We start from the raw sequence: 23896 nt of genomic DNA, 5'->3' as shown, positions 1-23896 counted from the left end.
GCAAAGGAAATGTGCAGCCATAAATAACTTCATATATATTATTTTGAAACTTGAAGTCATGTTATGTGGCACTTTATTGGAGTAATTTTGCATTTAACCTTGGAGTAATTTTGCATTTAACCTTCAATCTCATCTTTGCATGTAACTTTGAATAATTGGCCTTCAGCCCTTAAAGCACGCAACTTTGAGGTATCCAATTGAGAAAGAGCTTGAAAATTATTGAATTTTGTGTTGTTTTGTTTTCATAAGAAAATGCTCCTCATAGTCATCGAAGTGTATTTCCAAGTTTTCTTATGAAAATGCACCTCATAGTCATTGAAGTGTATTTCCAAATTAAGAGGCTTCATATCAATTTAGCACCCAAAAAAGAAAAAAAGAAAAAAAAGAAGGATATGTGCATGCAACTTAAAATTCTTTCTTTTTATGACAAACTATTTGCTTCAACTAATTTCTAATTTTTATAACAATTATGCTATAGTCTAAATTCTTTATCACCTGAATTTGTACTATTTTAATTCAACCAAAACCTTTATGTTATTGCAACAATAATTTGTGTTATTACTCTATTATATGGTCAACATTTTCCATAAGCTTCTTACATAGAAGCTTACAACATTATCTGCGCATTGCGCAGAGAGTCCGCTAGTTATTCTGAATGGCATTGAAAGGTTACTGAAGTGTGCTGCCATTGGGCCCTCATTTTCCAAATATGATTTCTCTTTGAAGCTGTTGAATTGCCCAAGCGTTGCCCCCTAAAGCAGAAGAAAAAAACATATAGTTATGGGGACAACAAGTGAAGTGGGCTTCTCAGATTCAGTTGGTTTTTGTGATGCTTTCTCTGTCACTCACCGTGATGCAAGGAAGGTGTTAGAACAGCTGAATGCTTTGCTAATGAAGACATCATGCAGCTGCAGAGGCCCGGAATGATGTACACTTATACTTGGTCATTCTTTTGGCATATTCCATGGGTTATTTCAGTTTTTATATTTGTAACTAGTTTCTATGAATTCTACAACCACCAAGTAGGGAAGCCCAAAAGATCTTATCAGGTTTCATGGGCATTTGGTTAATAATATTCTCAGTGGTACAAGCAGAATGATCTGTTATACGTGTTAATCCACCCTTTTCCTTTATCAAAGTACTTTATCAAATTAATCAAGCATGGGAAGTCCATGAAACTAAATCTGGTCGAGGCATTCCTTTAAATGCCCTTTTAGCATTCTGAATATTCACACACTTTGAATACATATGAGCTTAATTAACTTATTTTATCATGTCTTATGGCTTAATTAACTTCTGATGGCAATTACTAATATGTTATTATGGTTCATACCTGGCCATAGGCCCAAATATCTTCTTACCATTGAAAAGTTGATTACTACAAAGATCTAGAAAGAAGGAAACTTATACCGAACCAGAGATTCCACCTACTTTGTCCATGAAAAAAGGGAGATTTCAACTTTTCTTAGTCTATATCTTTTCGCTACTTTTCTGTCATACCCTTGATTTAAGTTATTGTTTACAGAAACTGATAGTGTTGATTTCCCTTAGTTGAGTCAGTATATTCTCTTTTTTCTTTTTTGGGTTGATAATGGAATATATGTTTTTCATATGCATATTTAAAATTTTTAAATATGTTCTAAGCTTCTAATTTTGCCAATTCACCAGGAAAGATGCAAGTGAGGTCAACAGCTATTACAATGATGACTTTGTAACACAGCATTACATTCTTAGAGAGCTTGCTATGCATCAGAGCAGCCAGGAGTCTGAGGAACAAAGGCCAAGATTGATTATGAACATAAGTGGAAACAATCTGCCAAAGTGGTGGATGGAACAGAAACAACTCCTCATCAATGCACGCTTATTATCTATCTCAACTGGTTAGTACATTTTCTCTCTCCCAAATACACACTCATACACATTATGTAACCTACATAATATTAAGTGTTGGTCACACCATATACAATTCCTTTTGCAGATGAATCATTCTTGTGCAGCTGGTGCAACATTCAAGCACCGAATGTTGAGGTTTTAGTTCTAAATTTTCAAACAAAGAAATACACCTTACCTAAGTTTGTGGAGAAAATGGATGAACTCATGGTTTTGATAGTCACTAATTATGGTTTCTTTCATACTGAAATAAGCAATTTTCAACTACTTGGGTCTCTACCCAAATTAAAGAGACTTGGATTACAGAAGGTTTCAATTTCTTCCCTTTGCAAGACCCTTGTACCATTGAAGAGTTTGAAGAAAATATCATTGTTTATGTGTAATATTGGTATGGCTTTTGAGAACTGTACTATTCAACTTTCAAATGCTTTGCCAAATCTAATAGAGATACGCATTGACTATTGTAATGATCTAGTGGAATTGCTTGTGGGGCTGTGTTATATTGTCCTCCTAAAAAACTCAACATCACCAATTGTCATAAGTTGTCTGCATTACCTAAAGGAATTGGAAAGCTGGTGAATTTAGAAGCACTAAGGTTTAGGTCTTGTACTGATTTGTCAGAGTTGCCAGAGTCAATTAGAAGTCTTCATATGTTAAGCATTCTTGACATAGCTGACTGCCTAAGCATTAGCAGGTTGCCAAAAAACATTGGTGAGTTGTGTAATTTAAGTGCTCACCATGAAAGGGTGCTTGGGATTGTGTAATCCATTGCCAAAATCAACAATAAATCGTGGGCAGTTAAAGCTTATGGTAAGTGACGAAGAGAGGGCCAAGTTATGGGAGCCTATGAATTCCTCATTGAGCTTAAAGTAGAGGTGGCTGAAAAATATATCAACTTGAATTGGCTTCCCAAGTAATGAGTTGTGAGAATTATCTCTTCTCAGGAAATGTTTTAGGTTTGAGTATGTTATGTCAAATAAATAACAAAATCCACCAAAAAATTGAGAGAGAGAGAGAGAGATAACATTTTTTTGCGGGAAAACTATGCAAAGAATGGAAGAGAAGATTATAAATTTATAGTAAGAAAGTGTGAATAAGAAGAGACAAAATAAAGGAAGATAAAGAGAAGGGTGGATAGTGATATTAAAGTAAAGAGTAGTGGGGAGATGAAAAGGTAAGGGAGAGATAAAGGTTAAAGAAAGTGTAATTATTAAAAAAATAAGTGAATGTTAATAAAAATTATATAAAAATTAGAAAGAAAAAACGATAATGACGTGAATGTTGACGTGGCTTAATTAGAGCGTAACAATAATAAATATTACGCCCTAACTTTTAGATATATATATATATATATATATATATATATATATATATATATATATATATATATATCTATAGATATAGATGGCAAAGCGAACTAGTAATTGGAAATGATGAATGAAAATCCATGTAGAGAAGGTTTATATATCATAGTAATAGAAACTATAACAGTGGGGTGTGGCAGCTGCATTTAATAGATCATGTAATATCCATGTTTTGTACGGATTTTTAGATTAATGTCTTCTTATCATGTATGACAACAATGCAAAATCCAAAAGCCAAAGGATTGATGTTGTAACTTGTAATCGTATTTGATAGAAGTTAATAAAGTGCTTGTAAACAAACGCCTATTAAATTAATGAAGCAACATTCTGAAAGCTCATGATTCATGAGGCGTTCATCTTTCATGATATTGCAATTTCTTAATAACAAGCCTAGCAAATGCACATACAAAATAGAAAGCTAAATCAATCTGGAATTCTGATACAGTCACTTCTGATTGCCAGGTGCTTCCACTTTCCAGCTACATTTTAACAAGAAAATAAAAAAATTTCGCATCCAAGAAATAAATCAAGATTACTACTTTTTGTAAAGACAGGAGAACTATCTTTTAGAGGCTATAGATCAGTAGAATGTGAACTTGCTAAAATTCAAGCGATTAGTTACAGATTTGTTAAACTATGATAGAATTTGGGGCAGAAAATTATATTTGTACAAAAGAGAAATCATGCTAGCATGTTGCATAATGCAGTTACTATAATTCAAGGGGATCACAAACCAGAAAATATAGAGAAGAGATAATCAAAGAGTTTAAAGATGGTTCAACTAGTTCTTATATCAACTAGCCTCACCCAAGGCCTTGATGAACAAAAGGTTAATTTGGTTATCAATTATTATTTGTTGTATATATAGGTATATACAAGTATAGGTTGTAATAATGATGATGTTTGAGTTTGAAAATATTGTTTCATAAAGTTATTAAAGTGAAAATTAAAGTTTTGCAATTTTCTAAGTGAAAATTCGAAGTTAAGCATTTTCGATTGGTCGAAACTTTGGTTCAATCGAGTTTCTGGATGACTCGATCATTGCTCGATTCTTGTTCGACCGATTGAAAAGAGCACTTAATTGATTGAAAGGAATTTTCGACTATGATGCACGGACACGGACACGGACACGGATACGGCGATACATCAATTTTTGAAAAAAAAAAAAAAAAAAAAAAAAACGACAGCTCGTACACCGGAGTCTGGAGAGTCGTACTGGTACCGGTGTCCGAAACGTGTCGGACACCGGTACGTTAGCAAAAATGCCGTGTCGGTGCAACCTAGATTTTCGACCGATCAAAAGTCGAAAATTAGGATTTTTCTGCAAAATTTTCTGGTAATTGTTCAGTGTGTTTGAAGAGGTTTTAAGCCTTGTGAATGGTTTTATAAAACACTTTAACTCTCCATACGTGCCTTTTGATGAAATATAACCCTATGGGTATATATAGAGGCTTATAGAGAGAAACACAAGAAATCATGTGGTCATTCTCTAGAATTGCTATCTGTAGAACTCAACATCTTGGTTGTATCCTAGGAACAAATTTGCGATAACCTTTTAGCAACAATGGTGTAGGGGGCAAATATTGTCTAAGAAAAACAATATTGTGCCTCCAAATTATCTATTTTCTATTTGTCTTTTGTGTTAACCTTGTTCTTCTATTTTTACTTTGTATAATATCCCCAACATTATTACCTTCTGGAAACTGGAAAATGGAAGTCCATCAAAGCTTGATGATAGAGTGTACTTGCATAAGATGGTGTGGCAGTGTGTTTTATCCATAAAAGGAGCTGTGTTTCATTTGCAGTGTGGTCATATAGAGATGAAACGTTCGTGGAAAAATTGATAAGCATTTTGACACCCAAGTTCTCAAAGTGGGAATCTTGGGATAGCGACCAAGATTTTGAAGGCCCTCTTAAAGTTTAGTGTAAAATCCAAGGCGGCATACATGCCAGGCTTCCATAGCTAAATAGTATTCAATAGGAACATGACACAACAGTTTTAACAAAAACTGTAATAATACTAAATAAAGTGAAAACAGAAGCTACCTAATGCAAGCAGTGACAATGGTGAATAAAGAATGCTATCATATTTGCTTTAGCTCTTCAAGTACACCTCTAGCTAACTGTTGAAGCAAAAGAAAAACAACATTAGAAAAATTTGTACTCTCCAGTAATTTGTGCAACCAATCAATTATCAACATGAAAACAAGAACAAGTAAGGTAAAGTGCAATTACTCTTCCCCTCCACCCCCCTTATCTCTCTCTCTCTCTCTCTCTCTCTCTCTCTCTCTAAAGACTTGTGGATCCACGATTGGACAACTCCCAACAGTCTCAGGAAGCACCATCAAGTCTTATAAGGGAAAAAATGAATAGTCATATATCAAAAACACCCCAAGAAATGAATCCAGAAAGATTTGTAGGAAATGCACATATCAGAGGAACATTATTCCACTTATGTTTCTGACATCATGTAGAGACGTGCCTTGGATCTTCAGGTGGCTTGAATTACCAATGGTCTCCACATGAACAACTCCCATCCTTAAAAGAATGGAACCAATTTGAATCCCTTTCTATTATTTTTCTTTGAACAGCGTATGATATAAATTTAATGTCACTGTGGCAATCAACACAAGTTCTTAAATTGTTAAAATTAAAGCTTGATTGTTGTTCCTGGTGGAGTTGAAATGATTCCAAATGCAACTGCAAGCTTCTCACTGTGGTAGGAGAGAGAAGCCTGTACATACAAGCAGTAGCATAATTTTCGACCACAGGTATACATGCACCTCTCTCTAAATCTCAATCCAAGTGGTTTCTTTACCACCCCTATGTCATCAATAGCCTTTCTAACCTTTGCCACCTGACCCCACATACAAGCAGTAGACAGGGCATATAAGAAGCTGAATTTTCAGGTTCTATCTCAAATAATGCTTCTGCTGCATGCTTTACCGATTCAAAGTTTCCAAGAATTCTACAACCACCAAGTAGGGAAGCCTATAAGATCTTATCATGTTTCATGGGCATTTGGTTGATAATATTCTCAGCAGTACAAGCATAATGATCTGTTATGTGTGTTAATCCACCCTTTTCCTTTATTAAGTGGAAATATCCAAGTACTTTATCAAACTAATCAAGCATAAATACAAGCAGAAAGAAGAACTTAAGAGCCTCATTTGGTTGACCATTTTGAGCATTTCCAGCAATCAGGGAAATCCATGAAACTAAATCTGGTCAAGGTATCCCTTTAAATACGGAAATACCCTTTTTTGCATTCTGAATAATCGTACACTTTGAATACATATGAACAAGAGCATTTAAAAACCCTATCCGTGTCATGTGGCCATGAACTTGCTCGCCCAGGTCCTCTGCAACATGATCAGTACATGCATTTAAAACCCAGCAAACGTGAAATCATTAGGCCTAATTACCAATCTCATCAACACCGAGAACAAAGAAAATCCCTCGACCATAGTCGCGTCCCATCCTTCAAGTATCTATCTTTCACTGCTGTCCAAGATACATCATCCCTTATCCACCATCTTGTTAAAATTTTGCCTAGTATCCTCTACACTCCTGCATTTCCCATACATGTCTGATAAACACTCCAAAACCACCACATCCAAATCCAATGTCTTAATCTCATTCTGTAGAATTCCAAAGCCTCCTCAGGCTAGTCATGGTGAACGCACCATGATATTATTGCCATCCACGAAAAATTATCTCTTTGCAGAATTTCATCAACCAACTGACTACCCTCTTTAAGCTTCCCAACATTTGCATAGCCAAATATCACTGTGTTCCAAGAACAAATTCTTGTTCACCCATTTCCTCAAACATGTTCCAGGCATCCACAATACCCTCACAATTGACATAGATATTAAGGAAACGATTATAAATAAAAACCCGGGCACGAACCCGGACGCTTTTGGGCGTGAGCATGAACTTTCTCACCCTCTTAAAGTGCTGCTCGCCGGGGACGTAAAGTTGTATTGAAGCAGAGGAGAGGGGTCGGTGAATTTGGTTACGCGAGCGAATTGGCGGTCGAAAATTGAAACTGGGTTTTGAGAAAAGAGTGGCCCAACCAAACACTTAACCCACTTTCTCGTCCACAGTCTTTATTTGGGCCTAGCCCCTTTTTTTGTTTTTGTTTTGGGTCAACTCGTTAATCCTATTCCATGACAAAGAAAAAAAGAACATACTGTGTAAATGTGTAATGCGAAAGAGTTTCCAGTTTGCACAGTCAACGGTGTCAGTCAACTAGCTGAGACTCGGAAACTTCCTACGTGGTTCGCGGGAGACTTTGATTGCTTTTTTTTGGTCTTTTACTGCCTTTTAATTCTCTTTCTTTTCCGCGAAAGAAGCACAAAGAAGTTGAGAAGAAATTGAAGTACCTTGTATTTTCTGCTTCGTTTCCTCATCAGAAAAAAAGAAAAGAACATACTGTGTAATTTGTAAATGTGTAATGCGAAGGAGTTTCCAGTTCGCACAGTCAACGGTGTCAGTCAACTAGCTGAGACTCGGAAACTTCCTACGTGGTTCGCGGGAGACTTTGATTGCTTTTTTCTTTTTTGGTCTTTTACTGCCTTTTAATTCTCTTTCTTTTCCGCGAAAGAAGCACAAAGAAATTGAGAAGAAATTGAAGTACCTTGTATTTTCTGCTTCGTTTCCTCATCAGAAATTGAAGTGTTTATTTTGGCTTTGTAATTTTCAGGCTGCACTGCAAGTTTAGTTTACTTGTGCCGTGTTGCGCTCTTTCATTGGTTTGAATAAAATTCTAATTCATCCTGAAAAAAACAAAAAAAGAAAGCGAAGTTATGCCTTTGGACGTTGCAGGGGCTGCTCTTGGGGCAGCATTTGGAGAGGGCTTTACAGTGTTACATAACACAGTTACGGATGTGGTAAGCAAAGCCCGTATGTTCAAACCCATTCTTAAACGCCTCGCATCCACGCTAGATCGTTTGGTGCCTACGGTCGATGCAATAAAACGATTAAGCGATCAACTTGAACTCCCAGAAAGGGAAACAAAGAGATTGATGGAACAAATGGAAGAGGGAGCGAAGCTGATTAGCGAGTGCTTGAAAATCCGGTGGTGGAACTACGTTTTCAAAGTCAAATACTCTCCCAAACTTGAAGATTTGGACAAAGAAATCTCCAGGTTCTGTCAGCTTGATTTGCAAGCACTGTGCACAAGGAATGGGTTGAGGACTTTAGAAATGGTGAACAGTATAAACAAGAAAATGGATTCGTTCAGGGGCGTGGAGACACCAAGGGGGTTGAGCGGGGTTTTTGGACCCCAAGATTTAACTGTTGGGTTGGATATGCCAATAAAGGAGTTGAAGACGCTGCTGTTGAAGGAGGAGGTGAAGCTGCTTCTATTGACTGCTCCTGGAGGATGTGGTAAAACAACTTTGGTGAAAATGCTCTGTCAGGATAAAGAAATTAAGGGTATTCCCATCTCTCTGACTCTGACTCTCACCCTATTTTTGTGTAATTTTACTTTATAATTGTCAATTGTTTAAGGAAGAAGTATGTTTCACATTTTGTTGAAGTTATTATGGTGCTAGTATGTAAGTCCTTTTCATGGTAAACCGTTAGGGAGTACCAACAACAAAATACATATAGAATTTCATTTTTGAATTCTGATATGAATCTACTGATTGAATAGTATATGTTTGGCTATAATTGGAATTGGAGTAATGGGAAATTGACTTCTGTTTGATTAAAAAAAAAAAAAAAAAAAGTCTAATATGTTCATTATTTTGTTTTGACCCTTTCAATCGTCGTAGCAGTATTTTTGGCATATTTCATACTTCGGAGAAAAATAGTATAAGAAGAGAAATTTTACAAAAATAACCAAGCCTTAGTCTCAAAATCTTAGAGTTGGCAATGGATGACAATAAAGTAACTAGGGTCAAGTCCATGTATTCTTTTCCACTATTCTAATATATATGAAGTAATTGACATGTCATGTTAGAAGATGCTTAAAATACCAAAAAAACAATTCTCATATCTTCATAATTGGTGGCTTTTCTCACAAATTGCTTTTGTCCACTTCTTACCCTTTGCTGGGATTGGGATTGGGATTGGGATTGGAAATTTAGTTCATATGACTTGACCATTATCTGTGTTTCTGTGTGTAATGTTATGAGATATAAAATGTGTCTCCATAGCAGTTTTCTAACTTCATTGTGTTTGTATAGACACATTTAAGGAAAATATTCTCTTTGTCAACGTTTCAAAAGCTCCCAACGTGAAGGTCATTGTACAAATCCTATTTAGTCGTAAGGGTTTGCAGCCAACGTTTGAAATTCAAAGTGATGAAGATGCAATCGAACAACTGCAACAACTGCTGGAAGATATTGGATCTGATCCTATATTGTTAATCCTAGATGATGTCTGGCTTGGATCAGAATCCCTTCCTGAAAAGTTTGGGTTTAAGATTCCAAATTACAAGATTATGGTTACTTCAAGAACTGCATTTCCAAGATTTAAATTTAGATATAACTTAAACCCGCTAAATGACAAAGATGCAATGACTCTTTTTCGTCACTCAGCATCCCTGCAAGATGGGTGCTCTAACATTCCTGAAGAAGATATCAAAAAGGTACTTCATCAATATATATATATATATATATATAGGGAAACAATTTCTCACACGAAACATGCTATCAAATTTCTGGATAGTAAGTGCTGTTTAGATAATTAAAACCTTGGTCAATATTACCCCTATAACCTCCAAATAATAACTGAGTTTCTTTGGTTCCTTGAATTGCAGATAGCAAAAGGCTGTGGGGGGCTCCCACTAGCTCTTAAAGTGATTGGAAGCTCACTGTGTGGGCGGTCTGAAGAGGAATGGCACTGTAGACTAACGAAATGGTCTGGTGGTCAATTTTTTTGCAGTTCTGATACTGAGCTGCTTGGTCAACTTCAAAAAAGCCTAGAATTTCAAGATGACAAGGTCATCAGAGACTGTTTCATGGACCTAGGTTCATTTCCTGAAGACCAAAGGATCCATGCTGCTGCCCTCATAGATATGTGGGCAGAATTATATGAATTAGACGAAGATGGCATCGATGCCATTGCCAATTTGCAAGAACTCACTACTCGGAATTTGGCTAATCTTGTCATGGCAAGGTATGCTGGCTTTTTATTTCAATAATATGATTTACTTGTTGTGTGATTACTTCAGATAATTACTGCTAGTTGCTGGTTGTATTATGCCACAACTCTATACCTGGCCTAAGGCACAAAATATTTTATCATGTCTTATGACTTAATTAACTTTTGATGGCAACTGATAATATGTTATTATTGGTTGTTTGACATGTCGATGGCATATTTATGATTTTTCATACCATAGATATGACAGGTGATTACTAAAGAAGCTATAAAGAAGGAAACTTATACCAATCTAGAAACAATCAGGTGTTCCAACTACTCTACCTCGGACAAGAGGGGGATTTCAACTTTTATTAGTTTATACCTTTTTGCTGCTTGGCTAGCAAACATTTGAATTCCATTATGGTTGATAAAAACTAATGGTGTTGTTTCCCTTGATTGTGTCATTATATTCTTAATTTTGTTGGAAAATAATGGAACATATATTTTTCATATGTGAAGACTGAAAAACTTGACTATATTCTAAACTTTAAATGTTGCCCATTCACCAGAAAAGACGCCAGTGAGGTCAAAAGCTATTACAATGAAGACTTTGTCACGCAGCATGATATTCTTAGAGAGCTTGCTATGCATGAGAGCAGTCAGGAACCTATAGAACAAAGGGCAAGGCTGATTATGAACATAAGTGAAAACAAACTACCAAAGTGGTGGACGGAACAGAAACAACAACTCATTAATGCTCGCTTATTATCAATATCAACTGGTTGGCACATTTTCTCTCTATCAAAGATACAAACATATAAATTATGTAACCTACATGATATTGATGGTCTGTCACACCGTATACCATTCTTTTTGCAGATGAATTGTTCTCGTCGAGTTGGTGCAACATTCAAGCACCCAAAGTCGAGGTTCTAGTTCTGAATTTTCAAACAAAGAATTACACCTTACCTGAATTTGTGGAGAAAATGGATGAACTCAAGGTTTTGATAGTTGCTAATTATGGTTTCTTTCATGCCAAAATAAGCAATTTTCAACTGCTCGGGTCTCTTCTCAATTTAAAGAGAATAAGATTAGAGAAGGTTTCAATTTCTTCCCTTTGCAAGACCCATGTACCATTGAAGAGTTTGAAGAAAATATCCTTGTTTATGTGTAATATTGATAAGGCTTTTGAGAACTGTACTATCCAGGTTTCAAATGCATTGCCAAATCTAACAGAGATAAGCATTGACTATTGCATTGATTTGGTGGAATTGCCTATTGGGCTGTGTGATATTTTCCACCTAAGAAAACTCAGCATCACCAATTGTCATAAGTTGGCAGCACTACCTGAAGGAACTGGAAAGCTAGTGAATTTAGAAGTGCTAAGGTTTAGGTCTTGTACTAATTTGTCAGAGTTGCCAGAGTCGATCAGAGGCCTCAGTAAATTACGCATTCTTGACATATCTGACTGCCTAAGCATTAGCAAGTTGCCAAAACAGATTGGTGAGTTGTGTAATTTAAAAGTTCTCAATATGAAAGGTTGCTTGAGTTTGCGTAATCCATTGCCAGAATCAACAATAGATCTTGAGCAGTTAATGCTTGTGGTTTGTGACAAAGAGAGGGCCAAGTTATGGGAGCCGATCAAGGAATTCCTCACTGAGCTTAAAGTGGAGGTGGCTGAAATAGATATCAATTTGAACTGGCTTCCCATATAATGGTTTCTGAGAATTGTTAAAAACAGTAGCTGCTAGTCAAGATAGTCTCAGCAGAAGCAATGATTGTTTCTCATGGAGAAAATCTCACTTAGAACAGTAAGGAGAATGTGGCAAGCTGTTGCCAGGGTGTTAATAATGAGCTTTTTGTTGCTGATGGATCAAAACAGAGTAAGAAAGAAACCATAGCACATGAAAAGAAAGGGCTGGACAAACTTTCAAGTTGGATAGGATGATGGGAACAAAGTGATGTTCTCACAACTGTTGTTGTGGTTGGAGCAATGGCAAACAGTTGCTATGGCCTACAGTTTTTATATGACTAGGCTAAAATATGCTCTGTATACCCTGGTCTTTTTGTATAAATATTGTAGCAGTGGCAATAGCTGTCCAAGTTTGTTAGTGGGTCTATATAACCTGGTTTATAGAAGGATGTGATAACATGTATAATATAATCTTCTGAACCGCGTATGTGTATGGAACGAAATTATAGGTATATGTTCTGCATAGCAGAAGGGATGAACTACTAAAAGTTTTTGCAATTTGTTTCTTTCCTTTCTTGTGGTTGATTCTTCTCAACGAATTTGATGTTTCGATACACTTGTGACTGGTTATCTTAATTTGTTTAGTTGCTTGCTTAATGTAGCAATGGAATTTCGAAGTAGGTGCTTGTTAGACGTATCTACCATAAACTTGTGTTGAATCTTTAATTTGATTGGGTGTAAGTGGAGTAAAAATGTTCAGATGCAGCAGGTAAGAATACACTGTTCAATCACAGTTTTGGTGGGAGTTTGTAGGCAAACTTTGTCTTTACCAGTGTACATACTTTTCCATGGAAAAAGTTTAAACTACAACTCCAAACCACTAGGTGGCAACACTATAAATTGACACAACCTACTAGTCATTTGAGATGACTCAAAACTCAAATTGAGTTTTAACACCGCCATTTACGTTATCTCCATAGTCCGTACATTTCCTCTCCCTTCAAAATATATTTTGGTATGTTTAGATACCACTTATTTTGCTAAAATTAAAAAATTATTACTGAAAGTACGGTAGATAAAGGTAAAAGTTAGTTGAAATAATACAGTAGGACTCATGAATAGTGCCAAAAAGTGCAGTAGAGCTCATGAATAATAGCAAAAATAAGTTAAATAGTAAAATAATTTTCATTTTTCATTTTAACCCAAACACACACTCTCACTCAAATGGAAGGGTACAGTAATCAAGAAAAGAAAAGTTTCATCAGTTTTTTAATAATATTTAATTTTTTGTAAAAGCTTTTTTTGTTTTTTTTGTTTTCAATTTTTTTCTTTTGGTTTATTTGAAAAAAAAAAAAAAAAAGAAGGAAAGATAAAATTAGAATAAAAATCTTGTCTCCCTTTAAATTCCATTTCATGTTTCACCAATAACAACATCTCATACTTTTTTTTTCCAAGTAACCAAAATTTAAAATAAATAATCAAACATAACATATGAGTTAAATTGATGAGTCTAATAAAGTGTAATGATTTTTTTTTTTTTTTTTTATATACAAGATAGAAGAGAGAGGCTTTTGGACACGTGCCTGCATCTCAACGTATCTAGTGGAACTAGCCACTGGACACAAGTCCAACCTAAGATAGAAATTCTACTTTAACTTAATCTAAATATACATGTGTGTAAAGCTCCATCCTGAAGACTTGAACCCTGGCATTTACTCCCACACCTCACAAACACTTATACTTGTGAAATGACTATCGTACGAAAGGTATGCAGTGGATTTTTATTTGTAAATTGGCTAAAGCATGTAAAACTTTTTTTTATTTTATCCAACTTGTATATTTGGCTTATAGTTTGACAACCGGACGTGAAAACCATAAAAATGATAGGAGCACAAATAAAGCTACAACTTGATGGTCGCTTTTATCCAAATAGAAAGTGAACTAATAATCGGAAATGATGAATGAAAATCCATGTAGAGAAGGTTTATATATCATAGTAACAGGAACAAGGTGGACCGAATAGGACTGAGTGGATCGAATAAGAATGAATGGACCGATATGGACATATTGGACCAAAGTAGACCGAATAGGACCGAAGTGGACAGACTAGACCGATTAGGAGCAATGTGGAATAAATGAGACCAAAGTGGACAGAATGGACCGAATAGAAAAAAAGTGAACAAAATGAATCAAATAGGACCAAAGTGGACCAAATAGCTCAAATAGGACTGAAGTAAATCAAAGTGAACAGAATGCACTGAATATGACCAATATGGACTGAATAGGTCCAATGTGGACTGAATATGACTGAATGGGGACCAAATTGGACCGAATAAAACTTTAGTGAATCGAATGGACTAAATAGAACCAAATTGAACCGAAGAGGACAAATGGACCAAATAGAACCAATCTGGGCCAAATAAGAACATATGGACGGAATATGACCGATATGGACTGAATAGGACTGAAGTGGACGTACTAGACCGAAGTAGACAGACTAGACTGATTAGGAGCAATATGGACTGAATAAGACAGAAGTGGACAGAATAGAACCGAAGTGAAAAAAATAGACTAAATAAGACTAATGTGGACCGAATGGCTCAAATAGAACTGAAGTAAATCAAAGTGAACAGATTGCACCGAATAGGACCAATGTGGCTTGAATAGGTCCAATATGGACCGAATAAGACCTACTGGACTAAATTGGACGAAATAAAACTTTAGTGGACTGAATAGACTAAATAGGATGACATTGGACCGAAGAGGACAAATGGACCGAATAGAACCAATCAGGACTGAATAAGACTTTGGAATATTTATCATTTTTATTGCATTTTTGGGCTCATATTTCTAATTTCTAATGTCTATTTCAGTATTTTCTTTGTATTTTTTAACTCAAAACTAAAGAATTTAGCCCAAATACAATAAAATTTCATACTTGTAGATCCACCATTGGACAACTCCCAATAGTCTCAAAGAAGCAGCACCAAGTCTTATAAGGGAAAATGGAATAGTCATATAAGCAACTCCTTTTCTATCATTTTTCTTTGAACAGTGTATGTAATAAATTTAAAGTCACCGTGGCAATCTACACAATTTCTTAAAGTGTTAAAAGCTTGATTGTTGTTTCTGGTGGAGTTGAAATGATTCCAAATGCAACTGCAAGCTTCTCATTGTGGTAGGAGAGAGAAGCCTGCACATACGAGCATTAGCATAATTTTCAACCAAGGTCACCTCTTTCTAAATCTCAATCCAACTTAAACCTGGTTTCTTTACCATCCCTATGTCATCAATAGCCTTTCTAACCTTTGCCACCTGACCCCACATACAAGCAGTAGCCAAGGCATATAAGACGCTGCATTTTCAGGTTCTATCTCAAATAATGCTTCTGCTGCATGCTTTACCAATTCAAAGCTTTCAAGAATTCTACAACCACCAAGTAGAAGCCCATAAGATCTTATCAGGTTTCATCGGCATTTGGTTAATAATATTCTCAGTAGTACAAGCATAATGATCTGTTATATGTTTTAATCCACCCTTTTCCTTTATTAAGTGGAAATCTTCAATTACTTTATCAAACTAATCAAGCATGGATACAAGCAGAAAGAACCTCAACAGAAGTAATGAGGTCGTGCTGGGAACTTGATTTGAGAGGTAACTCAAAGAACTTAAGAGCCTCATTCTGTTGACCATTTTGAGCATTTTCAACAATCAGGGAAGTCCATGAAACTAAATCCAGTCAAGGCATCCCTTTAAATACCCTTTTTGCATTCTGAATAGTCGCACACTTTGAATACATATGATCAAGATCACTTTCTGCAAATGAAAGGGGATCAAACCCTATCCGTGTCATGTCGCCATGAACTTGCTTGCCCCAGGTCCTCTGCAACATGATCAGCAAGCATTTAAAAACCCAGCAGACCTGAAATCATTAAGCCTAATCACTGATCTCATCAACATCGAGAACAAAGAAAATCCCTCTTACATAGTCCCATCCTCCAAGTATCTATCTATCACTGCTGTCCAAGTATATCATCCCTATCCACCATCTTGTCAAAATTTTGCCTAGTCACCTCTACACTCCCCGCAATTCTCATACATGGCTGATAAACACTCCAAAACTGCCACATCTAAATCCAATCCATTCCACATTATGTATCCATGAATCTGATGCAGGAATTAATTTTGTCTTAATCTCATTCAATAAAATTCAAAGCCTCTATAGGCCGAGAACGCACCATGATATCATTTCCGTCCACGAAAATAAAAATTATCTCTTTGTAGCATTTCATCAACCAATTTTCTAGCCTCTTTAAGCTTTCCCACATTTGCATAGCCAAATATCATTGTGTTCCAAGAACAAATCCAGGTTCAGGTTCAACCATTTTATCAAACATGTTCTAGGCATAAGCAATACCTGTTGTTCCTAAGAACAATAATTGATAAATATTGAATTTCATTACATTTAACATATTATATAAATGATTAAAATTCACATAAATTTGATTTACCATAAAAATAGAGAAAAGTGGAGAGATGTTACCCTGATGATACTTTGTAATCTCATAACAAGAAGCAATTTACTGTCAATTCATATATATTTTTAGATGGCAGGATTGAGGCGTGGACCATGTCATTGTTTTGAGACGATACACGTGTCTACGAGATTTTCGGTGTAGTAGAATAAAATATTGTGTGTGTCGCCCTAGGAATACAACAACTGAGCCACCTTCGCTGATAATTCTTACAAACCTACATTGCTTGTAGGACAGGAAACTTTTAATAGTACTTTTTTTTTTTACCCAAAAATATAGTATATACAAAGGGAGTTTTCTTTTTACATGAAAATAATGCCCATAAGAAAATTGATTTTCTTATATCAAATTCGGACATGTTGGCTGCAAATATATATATATATATATATATATAGACTAAATAAGTCATACCCATTGAAATTGTCTTAAATGACATTTTAACGTTGGTTTGACTTCCTTGCAAAATCAAATAGTAAATAGTTATTTATACCAACAACTCCCATATTAAAACGTCATCAGATCATATGAAAAGAAAACGTGTTATAAGGAAATGTATTTGACAAGGAATATTGCTATATACATTAAACCAATAACATTCATCATTCATTCATTTTCCTATCAAAAAAAAAAAAAAAACATTCATTTTGTTAGTAGTACTTATATCAGCCAACTCATCATAGGCACGTTATGAAATTATATTAAAAACATATAAAAATTAAATCAGCAATTAATCAATAGTTTTAAAAAATTATTTTATATAAAAATATTCCAACAATACCCTCACAATTGACATAGACATTAGGGAAACGATTATAAATGAAAACCCCGCATGCTTTTGTGTGAATGTAAATTTCCAAATAATGGAATAGACTTTTCATTCCCTTCATTAAAACTCTTAAATAATGGAATGAACTTTTCATTCTTTCCATTAAAGAGCCCTATGCGGCTATGCTAACTGGGAACATAAAGTTTGTATTGAAGCAGAGGAGAGGGTCGGTGAATTTGGTTAAGCAAGCAAATTAGTAGTCAAAAATTGAAACTAGGTTTTGAGAAAAGAGTGGCCTAACCAAAAACGCTAACCCAATTTCTCGTTTTATTTAATTAACGTTTTTTCTAGAATTAAAATATAAATATAAAAAAATTAATCTATTATTGATCCATAAAGAAACATTAACAAGTTTGGTACTATGGCAAAGCTTTGATTATCCAACTGATACAGCTCTTCCAAACATGAAACTGGGGCTAGACACTAGACAGGACGCTGGTCTAATCAAATCCTAACATCTGACGTTGAGGGTGGATTAAATTTTTTTTAATTAATTTTTTTCTAAATTTTAAAAATAAATAAAATTTGAAATATTAAAAGAAATTAGTTAACAGTGGAAACTTACAACACATTCATAAATGACTTAAAAAGAAATGAAACAAAAAATAATGGAAGTTAGAAGGTAAATTTTACCTTCTGTTAGAGCAACCACATCAGCTCGTTCATAATTTTTGTCTATTTTACACGAAAAAACCCACTTTTACAAAACACCCACATCAGTTTATTTATTTTACACATTTATTTAATAAAATATTCCTTCTTTTACATTTTTTATTATTTATTTTCCTCCCCACTGGGTCTTCTCCGGCGAGCTTCTTCTCCGTCAGCCTACGTCTTCTCCGTCGAGCGTCGCTGCGTCTTCTCCGGCGAGCGTCTTCTCCGTCGAGCCTCACCCACACCCAAACCCATTCTTCTCCGGCGGCTAGAGGAAGAAAAAAAAGGATGAGATGAGAGAGAGAGAGAGCTGTGCTGTGTCTGAGAGAGAGAGAGAGAGAGAGAGAGAGAGAGAGAGAGAGAGGGGGAGGTGAGAGTCAGTAGGAGGAGAGAGAAAAAATAATTAAAAAATTAAATACACATGCTACAGTACCCGTGTAAATTTACACGGTACTGTAGCAATTTGAAGGAGAATGTAAAATATAAACAGTTATACATGAGCTGATGTGAGCTGTTTTTGATCAAAAATGTGTAAATTTAAGCATTTCTTTTATTATACACACTTATACACCAACTGATGAAATTGCTCTTACACGCTATTCCTATTTCACGACGAAGAAAAAAGAACTCACTGTGCTCAGTGAGTATGTTTCCTTTGTATAGTTGTATGCAATGCAAAGGAGCTTCCACAGTCAACGGTGTCAGACAATCTGCGATAAGACTTGGAAACTTCCTGGTTGGCGAGAGACATTGATTGCTTTATTTTAATTTATATTTTTCTTTTACTGCCTTTTAGCGCAAAGAAGCATAAATTAAGAAAGTACTGATTATAAAAATAAAATAATAAGCATAAAGAAAGTACAGAGAAGAAATTGCAGGGTTTAACATTGTATTTTCTGTTTCGTTTCCTTATCAGCACAGAGAAACTAAGATTCACTTTGTATATTCTGTCGGATTTCCTTATGAGCGCAAAGAAACTGAGAGGAAATTGAAGGGTTTCGTTTAGATTCACTTCGTATTTTCTGTTCCTTTTCCTTGTCAGTACCATGTTTATAATTTTTGTAGTATATAAGTATTGATTTTAGCTTTGTAATTTTCAGGTTGCACTGCTAGTTTAGTTTACTTGTACTTTGTTGCATTCTTTCATTTGTTTGAATAAAATTCTCATTCATTCTGAAAGAAAAAAAAAACAAAGCAAAGCTATGCCTTTGGACTATGCAGGGGCTGCTCTAGGGGCAGCATTTGGAGAGGGCTTTGCGGATTTCCGTGTTGTAGTTAAGTATGTGGTAGACAGAGCCCGTTTGTTCAAACCCATTCTTAAACGCCTCGAATCCACGTTAGATCGTCTGGTGCCAACGGTCATCGAAATAGGACGATTAAGCGAACAACTTACGCTCCCAGAAGTGGAAACAAAGAGCTTGATTGAACATATGAAAAAGGGAGAGAACCTGGTTCGCAAGTGCTCGACAATCCCTTGGTGGAACTACCTTTTCAAAGTATATTACTCCCCAAAGCTTAAAGAGTTGGAAGACGAAATCGTCAGGTTCTGTCAGGTTGATTTGCAAGTACATAACACAAGGAATGGGTTGAGGACTTTGGAAACGGTGATCAGTATTAGCAAGAGAATGGGTTCGTTCAGGGTCGTGGAGACACCAACTGGGTCGAGCCACGGGGTTGCTGGACGCCAAGATTTAAAAGTTGGGTTGGATATGCCAATAAAGGAGTTGAAGACGCTGCTGTTGAAGAAGGAGGTGCAGCTGCTTCTATTGACTGCTCCTGGAGGATGTGGGAAAACCACATTGGTGAAACTGCTTTGTCAGGATGAAGAAATTAAGGGTACGTACTTCCATTTCTTTTATTTTCTTTTCTTTTGTGTGTATGTGTGTGTGTGTAATTTTACTTGGCAAGTGTTATAAAAATTGTTGCTAATTTGCATGTTGTTGAAGTTATTTATGGTGTTAGCACATGTATTTGGAGAATTAGGTTTACCAGGAGGATTGCTGAAGTGGCCGTTCCAACCAATCTCTCAACTAATGAATTAATATCATTTATGCATATGTGTGAGTCAAATTCCTAATCAGTACTAGAATTAAAAATAATAACTCACTAGGTAATTTCATATTTGCATAAATGACAGTGTTTTATTAGTTAAAAGGACCAAGATGATCATTTCAACAATCCTCCTTATAGACCTAATAATATTTTTGTGTGTAATGTTTTGAGCCTTGAAATGTGCCTCCATGGCAGCTTTCTAACTACATTGTGTTTGGTTGGCTAGGCAAATTTAAGGAAAATATTCTCTTCGTCACTGTCTCAAAAACTCCCAACGTGAAGCTCATTGTACAAAGCCTATTTAATTATAAGAGTTTGTGGCTTGGGTTTCAATTTCAAAGTGATGAAGATGCAATTGACAGTCTACCTCAATTGCTGAATCATATTGGACCTGATCCTATATTATTGATCCTGGATGATGTCTGGCTTGGATCAGAATCCCTTCCTGAGAAGTTTAAGTTTGATATTCCAGATTACAAGATTTTGGTTACATCAAGAACTGCATTTCCAAGATTTGAATTTACATATCACTTAAAACCGCTAAATGATGGAGATGCGATGACTCTTTTTCGTCACTCAGCATCCCTGAAAGAGGGGAGCTCTTATATTCCACCAGAAGAAGATATCAGAAAGGTACTTTGTCTTACATAATACCTTATGTACCAGCCAAAATTATGTTGTCATACCCACACGGCTACACGTACATTTAAGCCTTGCTTGTTTGTTTTCCAATAACCCAACTGTCTCCAAAACTAGACTAATAAGAAGGGGAAAATATTTGTCACCAAACAATGTTTTCAAATTTCCAAGCAATTATTATTAAAATCTTTGCAAAGATTACCCTGTAACCTCCAAACAATAACTAAGTTTGTTAGTTCCTTTAATTGCAGATAGTAAGAGGTTGTGCGGGGTTCCCACTGGTCCTCAAAGTGATTGGTGGCTCACTGTGTAGGCAAAAGGCAGAAGTATGGCACAGTAGACTAATGAATTGGTCTGATGGTCAATTTTTTTTCAATTCTGATACTGTGCTGCTTGATAAGCTTCAAAATAGTTTAGAATTTCCAGATGACAAGGTCATCTTCAAAAACTGTTTCATGGACCTTGGTTCATTTCCTGAAGACCAAAGGATCCCTGCTGCTGCCTTCATTGATATGTGGGCAGAATTATATGAACTAGATGAAGATGGCATCCAAGCCATTGCCAATTTGCAAGAACTCACCAATCGGAATTTGGCTAGCCTTGTGATGTCAAGGTATGCTACCTTATTATTTCGAAAATATGATTTTCTTGTAGCGTGATCTCTTCATATGATTGCTGCTAGTAGAAATAAGCTATAACTCTATACCCAACCATAGGCCCAAATATTTTATCATGTCTTATGGTTTAATTAACTAATGATGGCAATTAATATTATGTTATTATGGTTTTAGTTTATTTTACATGTCTGGCCAATTTAGGAATTTTTTTTTTTTTTACCATTGAAACTAGATTGCTACAAAGAGCTAGAAAGAAGGAAAGTGATGCCAAACTAGAGATTCCAACTACTCTACCCAAGAAAAGAAGGGGGTTTCAACTTTTATTAGTCTATACCCTTTTGCTGCTTGTCAGGCAGACACTTGAATTCATTTATCTTAGATTGAAACTGATAGTGTAGATTGTAAATATATTCTTAGTTTTGTTGGATGATAATGGAATATATATTATTTATATGTGAAGATTGAAGAATTTTAATATGTTCTAAGCTTTTAATTTTGCCCATTAATCAGGAAAGATGCAAGTGAGGTCAATAACTATTACAATGAAGACTTTGTCACACAACATGATATTCTTAGAGAGCTTGCTATGTATCAGAGCAGCCAGGGGCTTAGAGAACAAAGGCAAAGATTGATTATCAACATAAGTAAAAACAATCCACCAAAGTGGTGGACGGAACAAAAACAGCAACTCTTTAATGCTCGCTTATTATCTATCTCAACTGGTAGGCACATTTTCTCTCTATCAAAAGGCACAAACATACACAATAGGTAACCTACATAATACTGATAGCTTGTCACACCGTATAACATTCTTTTTGCAGATGAATTTTTCTTGTCAAATTGGTGCAACATTCAAGCACCCAAAGTTGAGGTTCTAGTTCTAAATTTTCAGACACAGAATTATACCTTACCTAAGTTTATGGAGAAAATGGATGAACTCAAGGTTTTGATAATCAATAATTATGGTTTCTTTCATTCTGAAATAAGCAATTTTCAACTGCTTGGGTCTTTACCAAATTTAAAGAGAATTAGATTAGAGAAGGTTTCAATTTCTTCCCTTTGCAAGACCTATGCACCATTGAAGACTGTGAAAAAAATATCCTTGTTTATGTGTAATATTGGCAAGGCTTTTGAGAATTGTACTATCCAAGTTTCAGATGTATTGCCAAATTTGACGGAGATAAATATTGATTATTGCAATGATCTAGAAGAATTGCCTGTTGGGCTATGCGATATTGTCCCCCTCAAAAAACTCAGCATCACCAATTGTCATAAGTTGTTTGCATTGCCAGAAGAAATTGGAAAGTTGGTGAATTTAGAAGTGTTAAGGCTTAGGTCATGTACTGATTTGTTAGAGCTACCAGATTCAATCAGAAGCCTCTATAAGTTAAGCATTCTAGACATATCTAACTGCCTAAGCATTATGAAATTGCCAAAACACATTGGTGAGATGTGTAATTTAAAAGAGCTCAACATGAAAGGGTGCTTGAGATTGCGTACTCAGTTTCCAGAATCAATAATGGATCTTAAGCAATTAAAGCTTGTGGTATGTGATGAAGAGAGGGCCAGGTTATGGGATCCAATCAAGGAATTCCTCTCTGATCTTGAAGTATTGGTGGCTGAAAAAGATATTAACTTGAATTGGCTTCCCAAATGATGAATTCTGTGAATTCTTTCCTTTTGGAAAATGTAGTAGGTTTGAGTATGTTACGTCAAATTTAAATATGGAAAATCACTGTCAATGCCATTGCCAACAGTAGCTGCTAGTCAAGATAGTTCTCAGCAGAAGCAATGATTATTTTTCAACAGAGAACTAAGTGTGCACAGATTATCATGGTGTTGGAGGATGTATACGAGTCACCACTAAATAATTATTCTCAATGGCATTGAAAGGATACCGGAGTATGTTGCCATTGGCCTTTGTTTTATGCCTTATTAGCTTATACTTGATCATTCGTTTTGGCATATTCCTTGGGTCATTTCAATTTTTATTATTGTAATATATGTTTCTCACGAACTCTGCCTTTACCTGTATATGTGTGTGTGGGTAAGTTATTGTCTTTGGTTTTTCTTTTTTTACCCTACAAAGCGTGTAAAAGTGGCAAGTCCCCCCTCAAAAAAAAAAAAAAAAACAAAACAAAACAAAAACAAAAACAAAAAGCAAAGTGGGGGATTTGCATTATAAATATCATGTACCAGTACCTGTATATGTGTGTGTGGGTAAGTTATTGTCTTTGGTTTTTCTTTTTTTACCCTACAAAGCGTGTAAAAGTAGCAAGTCCCCCCTCAAAAAAAAAAAACAAAACAAAAACAAAAAGCAAAATGGGGGATTTGCATTATAAATATCATGTACCAGGATAATTTAATGGCATAAAAGAATAAAATCAGATTAATAGAGAAGATCCTTGAGGGTTGAGACATTATGTGGTAAACTTCACAAGCATTCTATCACTTACTAGTTACTATGGAGCTCGAGTTTCAAATATGTTTTAATTTCTGAGCACCAATTGAATCTCATTCCCTAAAAT

General features: G+C 35.5%; 3 protein-coding genes and 2 pseudogenes across 3 annotated transcripts; 3 read left to right on the top strand and 2 right to left on the bottom strand.

The window, feature by feature from the left end:
* Positions 1-780: 780 nt before the first annotated feature.
* LOC142625409 (putative disease resistance protein At5g66900) lies at positions 781-2469 on the top strand. The gene is made up of 3 exons (XM_075799074.1): positions 781-866; positions 1669-1880; positions 1979-2469. The coding sequence occupies exons 1-3, from the start codon at positions 781-783 to the stop codon at positions 2467-2469; spliced, it is 789 nt and encodes a 262-aa protein (XP_075655189.1).
* Positions 2470-5494: 3025 nt separating this feature from the next.
* On the bottom strand, positions 5495-8009 carry LOC142625408 (pentatricopeptide repeat-containing protein At4g37170-like; annotated as a pseudogene).
* On the top strand, positions 7494-12642 carry LOC142623673 (putative disease resistance protein At5g66900). The gene is made up of 5 exons (XM_075797116.1): positions 7494-8696; positions 9452-9855; positions 10027-10385; positions 10922-11133; positions 11232-12642. The coding sequence occupies exons 1-5, from the start codon at positions 8066-8068 to the stop codon at positions 12065-12067; spliced, it is 2442 nt and encodes an 813-aa protein (XP_075653231.1). The 5' UTR covers positions 7494-8065; the 3' UTR covers positions 12068-12642.
* A 2417-nt stretch (positions 12643-15059) lies between these two features.
* LOC142625407 (pentatricopeptide repeat-containing protein At4g37170-like) overlaps positions 15060-23896 on the bottom strand; it is a 49580-nt pseudogene continuing 40743 nt past the window's right edge.
* Positions 19243-23322, top strand: LOC142624494 (putative disease resistance protein At5g66900). The gene is made up of 5 exons (XM_075798068.1): positions 19243-19896; positions 20339-20745; positions 21003-21364; positions 21879-22090; positions 22190-23322. The coding sequence occupies exons 1-5, from the start codon at positions 19263-19265 to the stop codon at positions 23023-23025; spliced, it is 2451 nt and encodes an 816-aa protein (XP_075654183.1). The 5' UTR covers positions 19243-19262; the 3' UTR covers positions 23026-23322.

The sequence above is a fragment of the Castanea sativa genome, chromosome 2 (assembly GCF_040712315.1).
Source record: "Castanea sativa cultivar Marrone di Chiusa Pesio chromosome 2, ASM4071231v1".
Taxonomy (NCBI): domain Eukaryota; kingdom Viridiplantae; phylum Streptophyta; class Magnoliopsida; order Fagales; family Fagaceae; genus Castanea; species Castanea sativa.
Note: the sequence above shows the minus strand (reverse complement) of the source record. Positions and strands in the feature narration are given on the sequence as shown.